Genomic DNA, 16472 nt, shown 5'->3' with positions numbered 1-16472 from the left:
TTTTTGCTATGACAAAAGCAACATGTTAGGAGCTAAAAATACCTGAATATTTTTTCAATAATAGGTTTTCCTTTCAAAGGATGAAAGATCTTCTAGATAGACCTTAAAGTGGAGGTTCACCCTTTAAAAAAAAATTCTGACATCACACGGAGTCGCGCCATCCTACCGACAGAATGCCGGTGTTTTTTTTTTCTCAGCACATACCTCTTAATCCCGATTTTCACCTCATGGCAATCCCGTGGGAGTGGGCATTCCCAAGCACTGCCTGTGATTGACAGGCTTTCGAACGGCGCATACTGCGCATCACAGGTTGCCGACAGAACCCGTACGTCGGTGCGCAGGCGCCGTATAGAGCCGCATCGACGTTCAGGTTTTTTCGGCAACCTGTGACGCGCAGTATGCGCCGTTCGGAAGCCTGTCAATCACAGGCAGTGCTTGGGAACGCCCACTCCCGCTGGATTGCCGTGAGGTGAAAATCGGGATTAAGAGGTATGTGCTGAGAAAAAAAAAAAAAAAAAAAAACACCGGCATTCTGTCGGTAGGATGGCGCTCGACTCCGTGTGATGTCAGACATTTCTTGAGGGTGAACCTCCACTTTAATTGAGTGCCACTGTTGGATCTTTAGCAGCTTTGCCATCCCAGGACACTTTCAGAAGTTTGTTTTCAGGAAGCTCTGATGCTGGAACCTGAATGTATTCCATATCGGTCAACCACTCTAGGCATCCATAGTTTGAAGGGATGGTGCAAGTTTTCACCCAAGGTGATTCTAGGTAGATTAAAACTTCCTTCAGCACAGAGCACCCTGTTCATTTCGCTGGTGGGTGATCATTGTATTATCACTCTAGAAATAAAGAACTATCGTCCCCTCTAAATCATTTTATAATTTAGAAGAAAATTGTCACAGCCAAAATTTCCAACCAGCACTGGTACCGGTCTAATTAGTGGCGCTACTTTACAACAGACAATAAACTATAACGGGGTCTTCAAACTTTCTAAGCAGAGGGCCAGTTTATTGTGCTTCAGACTTTAGGGGGGCCGGACTGTGCCCAGTGGGAGTAAACAATGCCCCATCTTTGGTATTAGGGGGGAGAAATAGTTGGTGTCAGCGGGAGGAGTAGCACCTCAAAGGCTGGATAAAAGCAAGCAAAGGGCCACATCCGGCCCCCCGGGCCCAGGCTGCAGTTTGGAATATACTCCGAAAAATATTCTTATACATATACTTAATTGATCCTTCTCATTCTGGTATTTTCCTTCTACACTTTTTTTTATCAAGATGAATGTTAATTTATCGTATAACTTGTATACAATGTTGTAATTTTTCTTCTATTCTTATGTAGCACTTACCCCCGAAGGAGCTGCTGAGTATTTCGGGCAGCATGTTACCTCTATATCTTCCCTGTCCAGGGTAGTAGAAGACAGTTGAAAAAGTTCAATGTCCACACTTTACACTTCTTTTTCTTAAATTTATTTGCAGAACTTGGTGAGGAAAGAAGAAGTGGTTGATGGGGTGGAAGGGTGAACAAGTAGATAGGTTCAGGTGCATAATCTCAATCCGGATAGGTCCCTCTCACTGGCCTAGCAGCCGGAATGTCGCACGGAATAAAGTACAGTCTCTGCCACAGACCTTCCTTTATGATGAGACACTTTCGGTTATGAATCCCGTTCACACAGGATTCAGCACCCGGATCTCTCCAGATTCACTTCTGCAGAACTCAGATCTGACAGGCGATCACTATCAAGCGATAAACAAAAAGAAAACAAACTCCTGCGCACGGGTGGATTGTCCAACAGTTGTTCAATGTTCCACATGGAACACACCAACAGTGTCAAAAAACGGTAACAGAGGCCTTGCTGCCTTTCGTGGACGGGGAATGTCCTAATAGAAAACTACAAAAACAAAGGAAGAAAGGCGCACCAGCCTAGTGCGTTACCGTTGACAGATTTATTAAAATAAAATGATAATAGAAAACTACTGGACCGGGGTCATCGGTCTGTCGTCCCACCACTCCATGACCACACTCCAGAATAGGGGGGAATAGAGGTGTTCACTGCCGGTTTGCGCGTTTCGAGGCGGCAAGGACCTCTTCATCAGACTGCTGCGCTCTGATGAAGAGGTCCTTGCCGCCTCGAAACGCATAAGCCGGCAGTGAACACCTCTATCCCCCCTATTCTGGAGTGTGGTTCGAGGGGTATCTACCACAGCGTTGTTGACAAGCCTACCATGTCAGTTCTCTTGTGAGTAGTTTTCTATTATCATTTTATTTTAATAAATCTGTCAACGGTAACACACTAGGCTGGTGTGCCTTTCTACCTTTGTTTTTGTCGATCACCATCAAGCCCTTCAGTATATGGTGCATCCTTCGATGAAGTTTCCAGGCCTCCTCCCGAGATACCAGCCTCTTGCATGGTCCTCTCCAGGATAGGTCCTCCCCTGGCTTCCTTCATCAAGCGGCTTCTTCCCTCCAGGACAGACAGCACAGGATCACCTTGAAAGTGCAGTCCCCAGTCTGACTACTTGGCCTACTTAGACAGATCACAAACCCGGACCAACGTGGTCCCAGAGCCAGGATTTCAGAAACATGCACCCCTGGCCAGGCAGGCCATGAGGTGGTGGGACGACAGACTGATGACCCGGTCCAGTGGCATCTGTTTCTTAATTACCCCTCCCCATCATGCACAGCCGGACGACCACTCCCACTGATTGGCTGCTGAAGGGGACATCCAATACACCCCGACTCTGCTGCTGCCACCCTTGGCCTGAAGTGATAACACCCCCAGATGAACATTGGTGGTTACTCCTAGCACAGCCATGGCTCTCCCACACATACAACGATCGTCCCACACATGTGAGGTATCACCACGAACGTCAGATCATGGGCAGCAATTCTATATATGGCACTTGGACGAATCATGTTTTGGGGTCCGATAGGGAAGCTACAGCTGTTCACAGTAAACGGTTGCAGCTTCCTTATCAGACACTTAAGGCCCATATATACCATTAGATTTTCTGCAGATTTTTGTCCTCAGATTTACCAAAACCATATATTAATATGAGGTCAAAACCTTAAAGCGGTAGTTCACCCCCCCCCCCCGACACATTTTACCATCGAGACAGGCATTGTAGCGCGAGCTACAGTATGCCTGTCCCGATTTTTTTAACCCCGTACTCACCTTGTAGTCGTCCATCGTAGATTTCGGCTCCCGCGGGGAATGGGCGTGCCTATGGAGAGGGAGGATGATTGACGGCCGGCCCTGGCACGTCACTCTCTCCGAAGACAGCCGGAGTAGGTCTCGGCTCTTCACGGCGCCTGCGCACAGGCTATGCGCACGCGTCGTGAAGACCAAGCCTATTTCGGCTATTTCCGGAGAAGCGTGACGCGCCAGAGCCGGCCGTCAATCATCCTCCGTCTCCATAGGCACGCCCATTCCCCGGTATCTTCGATGGACGACTACAAGGTGAGTATGGGGCTAAAAAAAACGGGACAGGCATACTGTAGCTCGCGCTACAATGCCTGATTTTAAGGTAAAAGAAAAAAAAAATGTTTTTTTCCCGTCGATAGGGTGAACCCCCGCTTTAAGCGTTTCAATTTATATGCAATCAGGCAGGCCCTTGCACTACATGGTTTTTGTTAATCCGAATACAAAAACCTGCAGAAAATCTAATAGTGAACATGGGGTCTAAGACAAGAACATTATACTGCGGCTGGGGTGGGACAAATTTAGATGGGGGGCACCAGATTATAAAGCAGCACAAAACCAAAATGCACCACTGGGCAGACTTTACACCATAGCCCTATGAGCATATACACCAAAATAGATCAGTTGATGATGCAAAATGTTAAGCTACTGTGCAAATTTACAGTTTATTCCCCAAACTGCTGCCAACTTCCATCCACAGCCCTGGCACCTAATAGAGTGCCGATTATGCTGACAACTCTCCTGCTACCTGTTCTTGATTTGAGCAGATTTTAATGTTAAGATCATCTATTGTCCCAATTGACAATGTTAGGTGCAATATAAGGAGGTCAGTGGCGACTCGAGCCTCACCAACATTTTGATGCATGACCCTGTGAATTGTAGTTATGCCCCTGGCAAAAGATTTCCAAAATGCATGCATGCATGCATGTACAATTTTTACAGTATTTAAGTTATGTAGCGCCCCCTTACTTTCAGTATGGGCACTACGCTAAAGTTAGTGGGGAATGGGAGAGTTATTTGCTCCCATTCACAATTTGTTAAATTATGGGCTGCTGTCATTCCAGAACTGTCCTGTAGGGGGTGTTGTTTCCACCCCTTGGCGACAGATGGCGCTAGAGGGGTTCTGGCAGAGCCACTCTTCCCCAGCAGCCAATTAGAGGAGTTTTTCCCTCGCGGGGCATGCTGGGGAGGGGTATATCTGTGGCAGACGCCATCTTTATTGGTTCTTCCCGCGGGTTCCAGGTGCGGCATCCACCTTTAGGGTGCGCGCATCCAACAGACCCCGGCGATAGCCTTCCAGGCCGGGGTCGCTTGCTACGCGGGGCTTCAAATTGCTTAGAGGCGCTCCAGTGACTTGCTGGGTCCCCCGCTTTACTGAGAAGATCCCAGGCTGGGTGCCGCTCGATTGGGGGGGTCGGCTTGAGGAGAACCCGGAGGCAGGTTGTCCAACAGGGCTTGAACGAACCATCGGGAATCTGGTGACCGGAATGCTGACAGGTACTCTTGCTGTCATCCGGTGACCTACTTTCAATCTACTGGGAGGATTCGCTCAATTAGTTTGTTTAGCTCATTCTAGTAATAGGCCCGTGGCAGAGGCCCTAGAGCCAGGTCTGTGGCAGAGGCCTGTTCCTCCCAGCAATCTAAAGTGACACTTCGGTTGTCAGGCTTGTGGCAGAAGTCTTATCCGGGGGCACTTCACCCACTCTGGTTAGAGTGGCGACGAACGGTGACTATTATTATTGTGCTGCTGAGACCAGGATTGCTCTTTCTATATCCAGGCCTGATACCGCAAGTTCTCTATCGCTTCATCAACCTTTCCTTCATACTGCATGTTGGTGTTGGCTATGTTGGGCCTGAAATAAAGCATTTGAAAACCTTTCTTCGTGTACTGGACATTCGCTCACTACTCTTTTCACCAGCTGCACCCCTAGACAACATTGAGGTAACTTAATATGCCAATCCCAACAACAAACCAGCGGCTCCTGCGGGGGTAGCACTACAGTTAAAAAAAATAATAATGTAGTTCTTTAATTTTTGTGCATGCATTCTTAAAGCATCAGCATTGCCCATGTTACAATGCATATTAACCCCCCCCCTCCCCCACACTGAATCTCCTAACAATAGCAGTCAGAGGCAACAGGGCCTTAGATCTCATACTTTAGCTATGAGGCTGTAGCCACAGTCAAACACCAGGATGTACAATGCTATTTTTGTAGGAGGATTGTCAGGCAAAACAATTTTTTTTAGGGTGCTGTAGGCTCAATTAACATTTCTATATATTTTCTCTATAGCAAATCTTCACTTTTTGAATTCAGTTCCAATTTAAATAATGCCTGCATGTACGATTTAGCCACTTTAATCACTTGAAGTCTACGCTATAGCCGAAAGACAGCTACAGCGAGGGCATGCATGGATGTCCTCCCGTGCTTGCGCTTCCCATATGCACCCTTCAGCGCATGGGCGGCCCGCTCTGAGTCCTTGGGACCCAGCTGATCACAGATCAGAGTAAAGAGCCGATCCCAGCCCGTTACCACATGATTAGCCGTCAGTAATGACAGCTGACCACATGATGTAAACAGAAGCCGGTAATCTGCTTTTTCTTCCACCTCATGCTGACAGCGTGCCGATTACTGGCTCATGTAAAATGGATATTGGCCCCACACACCAACAACCCTCCAGTGCCACCTACCAGCACTGTGTGACCTCATATGTGTTTCTAACTGTAGGGGGCGGGGCTGGACATCACTAGGGGTGCAACGGATCAAAAAACTCACGGATCGGATCGATCCGTGGATCAGGAGTCACGGATCGGATCATTTTTGGGATCAGCAAAAAAGAAAAAAAAAAAGACTAATCTTGTTACACCCAACAGAGTTTTAGATTCAGTTATTTTCAACACAAAATGTAGCTTATGTGCTTAAATACAGTATATGTAAATCTGACAGACTGTTTACATGTTACATTTTAAAAGCCGCAGCAAACCTTACATGTTTGAAAATCAGAGGTGTTCTGTCACATTAGCAAACATGTAAGGTTTGCTGCAGCTTTTAAAATATAACATGTAAACAGTATATACGTATATGAGATTTTACATAAATATACAGTTTTTTTTTTTTTTTTTTGCAAATTTGTAAACTTTTATTTTTTTTTATAAATTGCCCAAAACCTTTTATGGCTTCATTTCAAGCTCTATAACTGCTGGTACCCTCCTGGGCTACATCACTGACCTGTGCCATCCTTCCTATCCACCTGGTCTGTTTGCAGGAGAAGTTTAATCAGTGTGCAGGCAGATTGCATGGAGTGTGCGTCATCCCAGAAATTGGAGTGTGCACAGCGGTGGTATAGAGGCATGTACTATTGAAATATGCAGTACTCTTAAGAGGTTTGTGGCAGCATTTTGCTCCCTTGCACAGTCTGTGTATGAATCAGCCGGAACTGTGGGTTCGGAATACATTTTTGGAGCTCATTTACTTACATGGTAAACACATCACAGACGTTATTCTAATCGGAGCTACAGTGGAAGCCAAGGCACCGGAATGAAGACACAGGTAAGCAGAGACGATTCCCAGAGCGCCGCCAAGTAAGTCAGCCAATCCGGGCAGCCTTCCAATCAGAGAGGGCGCTCATCACGCGGGCCAATCAGGTGCAGAGACGGGACATCTCATCCAACCAATCACAGCCGATCAGTGATTGGTTGGGGTGGAGCAAGATGGCCGCCGCTCCGGAGCTAGGCCGAAGCCGGGGACTTTCCTACGGCCGAGACTCCGGAGCGCTCCGCGGATCGCGTGGTGTGCCGATCCGAACGGGGTGACCCGTTTGGATCACGGATCGGTGACGATCCGTTGCACCCCTAGACGTCACTGATCGCCTTTCCCTATATCAGGGAACAGACGATCAGTGACATTGCCACTGTGAAGAACGGGGAAGGTGTATTTACACACACCTCTCCCCGTTCTTCAGCTCCTGTGACCGATCGCGGGAGACACCGGAGGCGATCGGGTCCGCGGGTCCCGCGGTCACGGAGCTTCGGGTCGCGGGCGCGCGACCCACGGCTGGGCACTTAAAGAGGACATACAGGTACGTGTGCAAAAACAATAAGGATATGGACAGCCGCACTCCAGTAACTTGAAAAAAGACGTGCCCTTTATTGGGTACAGGAAAAAATGCACTACAGGTATCAGCACACAGTGGGATAAACAGCTGACGCGTTTCGCATTGAGTGTCAATGCTTAATCATAGCTAGACATACAGGTACGTGCTTGTGCCCAGCCGTGCCATTCTGCCGACGTAAATGTGCAAGAGGCGGTCCTTAAGTGGTTAAATACCACCAAAAGAAAGATCTATTTGTGTGAAAAAAAAAAAAAAAAAAAAACAATAAAAATGTCATCTGGGTACAGTATAGCATGACCACGCAATGATGATGGTACTATAATTTTATGTTTATTTTTTACACTAAGAGGCTTTCATATAAATCATGACCACGCAATTGTTATTCAAAGTGCGACAACGCCGAAAGCTGGAAATTGGCCTGGGCAGGAAGGGGGTAAAAGTGCCCAGTAGGCAAGTGGTTAAATAAAGCCTGTATGTACGATTTTCCACTTCAAATAAAGCCTGAATGTATGATTTGCAATGCACACACACCTACAATTATTATTAGAAAACTTTCAGCCCTGGTTCACATTGCAGCGGCTTGACAGACAATGCGGCTATTGCCTGCAATGGCACATTCCGAATCGGTGCCACGCCGCAGCGATTCCCAGAATAGTTCCAGTACTGCTTTTGGCGACTTCGGAGTGAAATTTCAATAGACATCTGTGTAAAAACTTGCAGATGTCTCTGAAATTACCCCCCGAAGTTGGGAAATTAAATTGTGCGAGTTCAGCTCATTTAATTCCTGCTGTCAGTGTGAACCTGGGCTAACTCATGACTAAGGAGAAAAATATTTTTTTCAACCCTACAGGGGAAGACTCAATCTTAATGACCTTGTGAGTCATTATTGTGTATTAGTTACTTAGGTAATGTCTTGTTACAAGCAGGTGCATTTACTAAGCCATGGCAGAGATCTTGGTTACAAGAAAAGGTAGTACATTTATGTGGGTAAAATGATTAGAGCTCGTTCACACAGGCGTTATACAGCGTACACCCGTGTGAAGGCCATGTTTTGTCTGCAAGGGATGCACGAGCGTTCTGTGCGTCCTCGTGCAGGCAGTCCTATGTAGGTCTATTGGTATGCAGGGGCTGCACAGACACAGCTACTGCTCCCAATTTAAAAGCTGTAAACACGGCCCTCACACTGGAATACGCTGCAATATAAAAGAAAAAGATGAGAATGGTGCGGTTATTCAATAATGTGCCATAAAGTAATATACTCAAAGAATGAATATGATGAGTATCCAAACAAATAAATGTGAATAAAGTCCAATAAAGCCTAATGGTAGGAGTCAGTTTATATAAAAAAAGGCAAACATCTCATAGGGATAACTTGATGAAGGAAAAAAAAAAACAGATAAAACATCTATCCAAACATCGACTGTTATGCCCTGTACACACGACCAGGATTCCCGACGGCAAAAGGTCCGTCGGAAATCCCAAAAGGGGAAAACCGAGAACCTGCTCTCTACTTTTTTCCCCCCATACACACGTTCGGTTTTCCAATCGGGAAAACTCAGATGAGAGCTTTTCATCGGGAATCCCAACCATGTATATGCTCCATCGGTCTTTTACCCCACAGGAAAAACTGCCGTTTTCCACTGGGAAAAAGTCTGCCAGGAATCCCAACGAAAAATAAATAAATAAATAAATAAAAAAAGGGGGGGGGGGTGCAGGTTTTCCATTTATTTGCCGGTCGATTCCGACAGTTGCCCCCCCCCATCAGAAAAAAATGCGATGGAACATACACAAGGCCGGGATTCCTGGCCAAAAGCTCTCCCGTCGGAAAACCCGTTCGTGTGTATGGGGCATTCAATTTATGAATTGGCCGCTCACCACCAACAATGACCCATGGGTCACTATATTCACTGGAGGCTTACATTTGCTTAAAAATTAGAACATAGTAGCGCACAAGTTTTTCCCTTATAAACACATATGGATGAGGCCCTGAAGATAATACTCCAGCCAAAAGGTTAAAGTTTAGGTTGGAGACGGGAAGGATTAGAATCTGTCAGTATTTTTGTTGTACGTGTCCCTGCCCTATCATGTGAGGGTACACCCAAAAACTAACCAGCAGCTCCTATGGGGGTAGCACTACCCCCATAAGAGCTGCTGGTTAGTTTTTGGGTCTGCCGCTGCCCCACCGTTCACCATGTTAGCTCAAAGTCTAGGGTTAAGAAGATACATAGAACACGGTGGCCAATCACTGAGTCTTTTCAATGCTTTTTTAATAAACACAACTGTAGCACTATCCCCGAAGGAGCTGCTGGTTTAGATTTGGGCCTGCCGTTACCTTAATGTTCCATACGATCGACTCAGGGGTTCCCCTTGAAGAGTTGTCCACAAAAATGTCTGCACCAAACACAAAGTCTCTTTCAAGGTTTTTATTGAACACAGTTCTCCAACAGAGGGATGGGGGGGGGGGGGGGGGAGACTCAGGTACCTTTGCTTTGCGGATCACTGGTACAACTTAGATCCAGAGGATTAAACTCAGTTCCACACTGGATTTCAGCAACCACCAGATAGGCTACTCTCACTGACCTAGCAGCTGGTGCGAAGCTCTTCAAAGTCTCTGCCACAGACTTGATGAGTGTTGTCAGGCCGTCCCACGATCTTCTGCCACAAGATCGTGTAACCACTCGCACACTTTGTATAGTTCCATTAAAGTAAAGTACACGACTCGCAGTGCCAAGAATCTTTCAGCCAAGCTGGCAGCACAGTGAGCCAAATTTGCCAGGATACGTCCCTCAATTGAATCCCACTGGTTCAGCTTCCTCCCGTAGGTAAGATAGCGAAGGACTATCCCTGGATTAGTAGGCCCCAGAAACTCCTGGGCCTGTTCTCAGTTGCGAGGCCTCGGACCAGCCGGCCCAGAGGCTACGAAACAGCTCGGCAAAATAGTGTCTGTCCCTTAAGTACCCCTCCTCAGAATGCACAGCGGGTTGACCACGCCCCCTGAGCTGTTTCTGGGAAAGAGATACCCAATGCATCCAGCCTGCTGCCTTTCCAACCTTGACCTGTGGTAACAGCACAGTCAAGGGGAAATTTGTGCAACCCAGCTGAACTGAAAACAGAACCAACAATTTTGCAGAATCCTTTTGAGCTAAACTACAGCTCAGACAACTAAAATTTAACACATAGCGCCTACTTAATGGGAGCATGGCACTACACAACGTTAGCAGAAGAGGATGGAGGATTAGGGGAATTCAGGTACCTTGCACAGATCACTGAAGAACTTGAGATCCTGGGGACAGGTACACTTGCTGTTACTGGATCTTGCTCACTGGCCTAGCAGCCAGGATGATGCACGGACGGAAAAAAAAAAAGAAAAAAAGTCTCTGTCACAGACTTGGTAGTGATAGTAACTGTTGAACGATCCTCTGCCACAGAATTCAGTTATCAGAATTTCCCAAAGGGAACACAACTGCACAGTATAAGGAAGTCCTTTAAGCTGACCCGGCAATACTGTGAGGTGGATTGGTTAGGATGCATCCTCCAATTGAGGCATCAGGCTCCTCTCGAGATACCAGCCTTCCGCTGTGTCATCTCCAAGATGAGTCCTCCCCTGATTCCTTCAATTGCTCGGCTCGACAGACAACACAGGACCACCCTCGAACCAGTAGGCCCCAAATAGATTCTGGGCCTACCTCCAGTAACAAAGCCTTGGGCCAGCAGATCCCGAGGCTGAAGAGGAGCTGTTACATACCTTGGGCCAGAGTGGCCACAAGGTGAAAGAGCGAGAAGCATGGCGTCCACCCCTTAAGTACCCTCTCCCAGCATGCCCAGCGGTAAAACCCTCCCACTAGGTAGCTTCTGGGAAAGAACACCCAATACACCTCGGCTTGTTGTACCTTCCATCACGAACCAGAAGTGACAGCGACACCTGCTGGTGACCGTGGGAAATACACCAACTCAGCCAAAGCTGGAGCAGAGGTCAATTTAGCCATGTAACATTGTATCTGAACTGAATACAGTTCAGATATCCCACTAAATTTTGAAAATAGCGGAGGATGGGGAGACTTGCTCTGGGTGATGTGAGGAGATATTATTTGAAATTGGCCAAGGGGACTAAAAGATTCAACCACAAAGAAATCGTGGTGTGTGTGGCTTGCTGTTTGTGTCTGCCACCGCTGTGCAGAATATGCACGGAGATATACTTGAGTTACTATGTTGGTTTAAGACGACAATGTTACTGTTAATAGTATATGTGTACAGGATCTTGATAGAATTTCTGTGTTGTCATAACTGTATGCCTTGACTACATCTCAATAAACTTGTTTTGCTGGTTAACCACTTAACGCCCGCCCACTGTATATATACGTCCTCTTTTTAAAGATGGATATCTCGGTAACGGCAGCAGCTGCTGCCACAACCGAGGTATCCATCTCTTCTGTGGGCGGGCGTGTAAACGATAACGGCGGTCTCCGCGGCGGATTCACCGCGAGATCGCCGTTATCGGTGGCGGGAGAGGGGCCCCCCCTCCGCTCTTCCACGCCCTCCGCCGCTTACCGGAGCCGTCGGTAGCGGCGGAGGAGATCGGATGCTGCTGGCTCTTCAGTGAGGACTCGAGTGAGGGCAAGATGGCCCCCACCCGTCCTCATAGCTTTGCTGGGCGGAAGTGACGTCAAAACGTCAGTCCCGCCCAGCGTCTTAAAGAGACAATTTTTTTGTTGTCATTTTTTTAAATGACAAATTTTCCTTTTTTTTCTTGCATTTAAGTCTAAATATGAGATCTGAGGTCTTTTTGACCCCAGATCTCATATTTAAGAGGACCTGTCATGCTTTTTTTCTATTACAAGGGATGTTTACATCCCTTGTAATTTGTTTTCTTAATAAATAAGAAAACCAAAAAAAAAATTATTCTAAAGTGCCCCATCCCGACGAGCTCGCGCGCAGAAGCGAACGCATACGTGAGTAGCGCCCGCATATGAAAACGTTTTTCAAACCACACAAGTGAGGTATCGCCGCGATGGAGTATGATGGAGTATGTTCCCCGCAGTTAGCTTGTACCTTTCTCTGACCCCCCCCCCCCCCCCCATCACTACAAGACTCACTAGTGACATAGAATTAGAGGAAGGAAGCACAGAGCGTGATGGAGGGACGCAAGAATCTAACACTCCTGACGTGCATTTATATTCAGCCCCCCTTACTCTGATACCCCTAACTAAAATTGGTAAATAGAGTCCACCTGTGTGTAATTTAATCTCAGTATTAATACAGCCGTCCTGTGAAGCCCTCAGAGGTTTGTTAGATAACAAACAGCATTATGAGGGCCAATGAACACACCAGACAAGTTGTGAAGAAGTTTAAAGCAGGGTTAAAAAATATCCAAAGCTTTGAACATCTCTCGGAGCACTGTTCAATCCATCATCTAAAAATGGAAAGAGTATAACTGCAAACCTACCAAGACATGGCCGTCCACCTAAACTGACAGGCCAGGCAAGGAGAGCATTAATTTAGAGAAGCAGCCAAGAGGTCCATGGTAACTCTGTAGGAGCTGCAGGGATCCACAGCTCAGGTGGGAGAATCTGTCCACAGGACAACTATTAGTTGTGCACTCCACAAATCTGGCCTTTATGGAAGAGTGGCAAGAAGGAAGCCAAAAGAATTCCCGTTTGTAGTTTGCGTGAAGCCATGTGGGGGGACACAACAAACACGTGGAAGAAGATGAGAACAAAATTGAACTTTTTGTGTGGCAGAAAACTAACACTGCACATCACCGTGAAACATGGTGGTGGCAGCATCATATTGTGGGGATGCTTTTCTTCAGCAGGGACAGGGAAGCCGTCAGAGTTGATGGGAAGATAGAGTCAAATACAGGGCAATCGTATAAGAAAACCTGTTAGAGTGCAAAGAAGAATGGGCAAAAATGTCTCTCTCTAGACGTGCAAAGCTGGTAGAGACATCCCCAAAAAGACTTGCAGCTGTAATTGCAGCGAAGGGCGATTCTACAAAGTATTGTAGATGCTTTGCAGGGGTAAGAAACAGAGAGATAATTTCCCTGTGTTGACAGTCAACATTAGGGATGAGCTCCGGCATGTTCGCACAGTCCACGTGCAGAGCCCGCCAGGAAGTCTGCACGGCGCTGCGCTAATCACAGGCAGGGAGACATTTCCCGATCTCTGCAGCTGAGCATCAGGACAATGTCTCCCTACCTGTGATTAGCGCAGCGCTGTGCAGACTTCCTGGCGGGCTCTGCACGTGGAGTGTGCGAACACGCCGGAGCTCATCCCTAGTCAACTTGGCTGGGAGGTGCTGACTAGGTCCCGCTGTGTTTAATCATAACAGTACTTGTGGAAAGGGGGCACGTGCCCTGAGCCTGGAAGGAAGCCGAGACGTGCAGGTACACAGGGCTGGTGCATAAAATGTAACCTCACTGGCATCCATTAATGCAGCCTACCAGTGCCCATCAATGAATGTTTGCTTGCTTTCATTCATTCAGGAGTCGGGACACAGACACAGTCCTCCGCCGCCACTGCGCCTCTGACACTATTTGCGAACGGAGCGGCTGCTGATGCTAAGACTTATGCCTCGTACACATGGTCGGACTTTTGACCGTGCAAAAGTCCGCCGTGAGTCAGTCGGAAAGAAAGAGAACAGGTTTTCTAAGGTCTGTCAGACTTCTGACAAAAAAAGTCAGATGGAGGCTACACACTTTTTTTCCCCCTCGGGAAGTCCGGCCGTGTGTACGAGGCATTAGTTGCTTGCTGCAGAGAGAAGAGAGTAGGAACACCAGTGGCTGGGCGCCCCTAGGCAGCAGGGTGCCTTAGACAGCTGGCTAGTGGTAGCACCGTCCCTGCAGGTACATTGTGGTACCTGTTCGAGCCGCCCCGCCACACTTTATGTACTACAGTGGGTCGGCAAGAAGTTAATAAGCGATGACTCATGTTGCTGCTGACAGCAGGGATGAGTCACTGGTTGCTAGGATGCTGGTGGGTTCCATCTCCTAACAACCATCACAAATTGAAAGCAAAAAAATAAAATAATGCATAAAAGAAAACATATAGATGCATTTCCTAGAAAATCTATGGACAAAAAAAAAAACGCACACACCAAAGTAGCACAGGAGCCTTTCCCAAAGTAATTTGGCAGCTGGACTGCATTGATGTGAACAGGCACCATAGGAAGCAAGCTTACTTCTACTGTCATGCGATATAGTGCATCTAAAATTGCAAAATCAGTTTGAACCAGGCCTTAATCAAGGCTCATTGATAGCAGTTGCCAATGCATCCCAACACATTATATACTGTACACATTGTAAAGCTCTGCCATTGACTTCTATGGGTCTCCTAATGCACTAAAATGCAGAGAAAAAACCCAAAAAAACAAAACAAAAAGTAAAATTTTTCAAAATGCACGAGATAGAAACAGAAAACGATTTTTATTGTGGGGAACCATGTCACTTTTATTTTAGCATATCGGAATATGTGTGTTAAGTCACAACAATGTAAATGGGTCCTAAATAGCCGGTAAAGTCACTTATTCTTCATGGGGAGGGGGAAGTCAGTTTTTGCGGCGAATGTTTCGATGTTGTATTACGATGGGGGGGGGTTATAACCAGAGCTTTTTTTTTCTCAGAAAATAGGTGCAGGAACTCAACCACGACCCCATTCAAATTTCACAAACAGTAGAAGGGTCTTAAAGGGGCATTAAATACCAGGATTGCATTACATACAGAGTGTAGATTTCAGGGGGTTAAACACAGAGTGCAGAGCTGTCACTTGTAAACACAGAAACCAGACTTCTGTGTTTACAAGTGATTGTGGTGAGCAGGCACCAAAGGGTCTGAGCCAGAGGTGGTGGAACTGAGTTCCCCCTGAAAAAAAGCCCTGGTACTGTCCACTTGGTCCAGTTATTAGACAGTCCATCGACTTACAATATAGACTTTTACCTATTAATTCCTTCTTTAATAACAGATAAGACATGCATGTATGTATCAGTTCTTACCTGCATCTTGCTGTCACGGTCCTCAGGTATCCTGTAATTCCTGATAAGTCCCTTTTCCAGAGAAGTATCAGTCTAAGCCTTGCACCTTCACTGACAATGGTTTAGTTGCTCTTTCATAGCTTTGAAATCTTTGTGATCTCCATGGGACATGAACGGTTACATTCCTCGCTGCCCTATCCTTCCCCTAGGAATGTCTGCGGTGCCCCGGACCATCCCTATGTGTACCTGGGCACAGGTGGGCAGGGTCCTGCCCACACACCTGTCTAATGACCTGACACTTTCCTTTTCCAATGTTTTTCGATTTTCTAATCTTGCGAAGTTGCAGTTCCCATTCTTTAGAGTTCCAGATAAGTTGGGACTTCCGTGATTGTTGTCACTCCTCCCTGAATGCCTGGGGGTGAAGGCAGAGGTGTCTGCAGCTGATCTACAGGTAAAAGGCTTAGGAGGGCCACTCCCAGCACTACAATCAGCCCTATTCCCCGCCTTTCAGGTTATAATAACCTGCTCACTGCAATGACGGCGTTTGTTTTTTTATTTACCGACCACCTGAATCAGGTATCAGCCAGAAGTTTCACAGCACTTTTTTCAAATGTATGACGTTTTAAAAAGACAGTTTTCACCTGATAAATGATGTGAAAGATGTGCATTTCCTAGATTTAAATCTGTATTTTTTTGCTAGAAAATTACTTAGAACCCCCAAACATTACATATATTTTTTTTTTTAGCAGAGAATCTAGAGAATAAAATGGCGGTTGTTGCAATATTTTATGTCACACAGTGTTTGCGCAGGGGTCTTTCAAAGGAAAAAATACACTTTCATGAATTAAAAAAGAAAAACGCAAACAGTAAAGTTAGCCCAATATTTTTTGGTATAATGTGAAAGATGATGTTACTCTGAGTAAATAGATACCCAACATGTTAGGCCTGAATCACACTAGTGCGTTGCGTTTTGGAGCTCCGTTGTCTTTGCGAATTTCTCTATAAGGTGTTCTGCAGATCAACTGCGTTTTAGCTGCGGATCAGGTGCGAATTTGGAGACCTGGGAGAGGGGAGGGGAAGGGGGGAAGTGTATTGAGCTGAATGAGACAAATACTGAAGAGAAATGAACACATCTGCGAATTCAGCTGCATACCCATAGAAGATAATGGGACTGAATTCGCACCTGAGCCGCACCGCAA

At 46.5% G+C, this 16472-nt stretch overlaps 1 protein-coding gene across 2 annotated transcripts in view; it reads right to left on the bottom strand.

The window, feature by feature from the left end:
- ANO9 (anoctamin 9) overlaps window positions 1–15726 on the bottom strand; it is an 84218-nt gene extending 68492 nt beyond the window's left edge. For both annotated transcript variants that reach the window (XM_040328478.1, XM_040328479.1), the window contains exon 1: window positions 15295–15726. In XM_040328478.1, the coding sequence (XP_040184412.1) occupies window positions 15295–15300 (6 nt within the window). In that variant the 5' untranslated portion in view covers window positions 15301–15726. The remainder of the gene's footprint in view (window positions 1–15294) is intronic.
- Between the last annotated feature and the right edge of the window lie 746 nt (window positions 15727–16472).

The sequence above is a fragment of the Rana temporaria genome, chromosome 11 (assembly GCF_905171775.1).
Source record: "Rana temporaria chromosome 11, aRanTem1.1, whole genome shotgun sequence".
In the NCBI taxonomy this organism is placed as follows: Eukaryota; Metazoa; Chordata; class Amphibia; order Anura; family Ranidae; genus Rana; species Rana temporaria.
The sequence above is the reverse complement of the archived record's forward strand: the minus strand, read 5'-3'. Positions and strand labels throughout refer to the sequence as shown.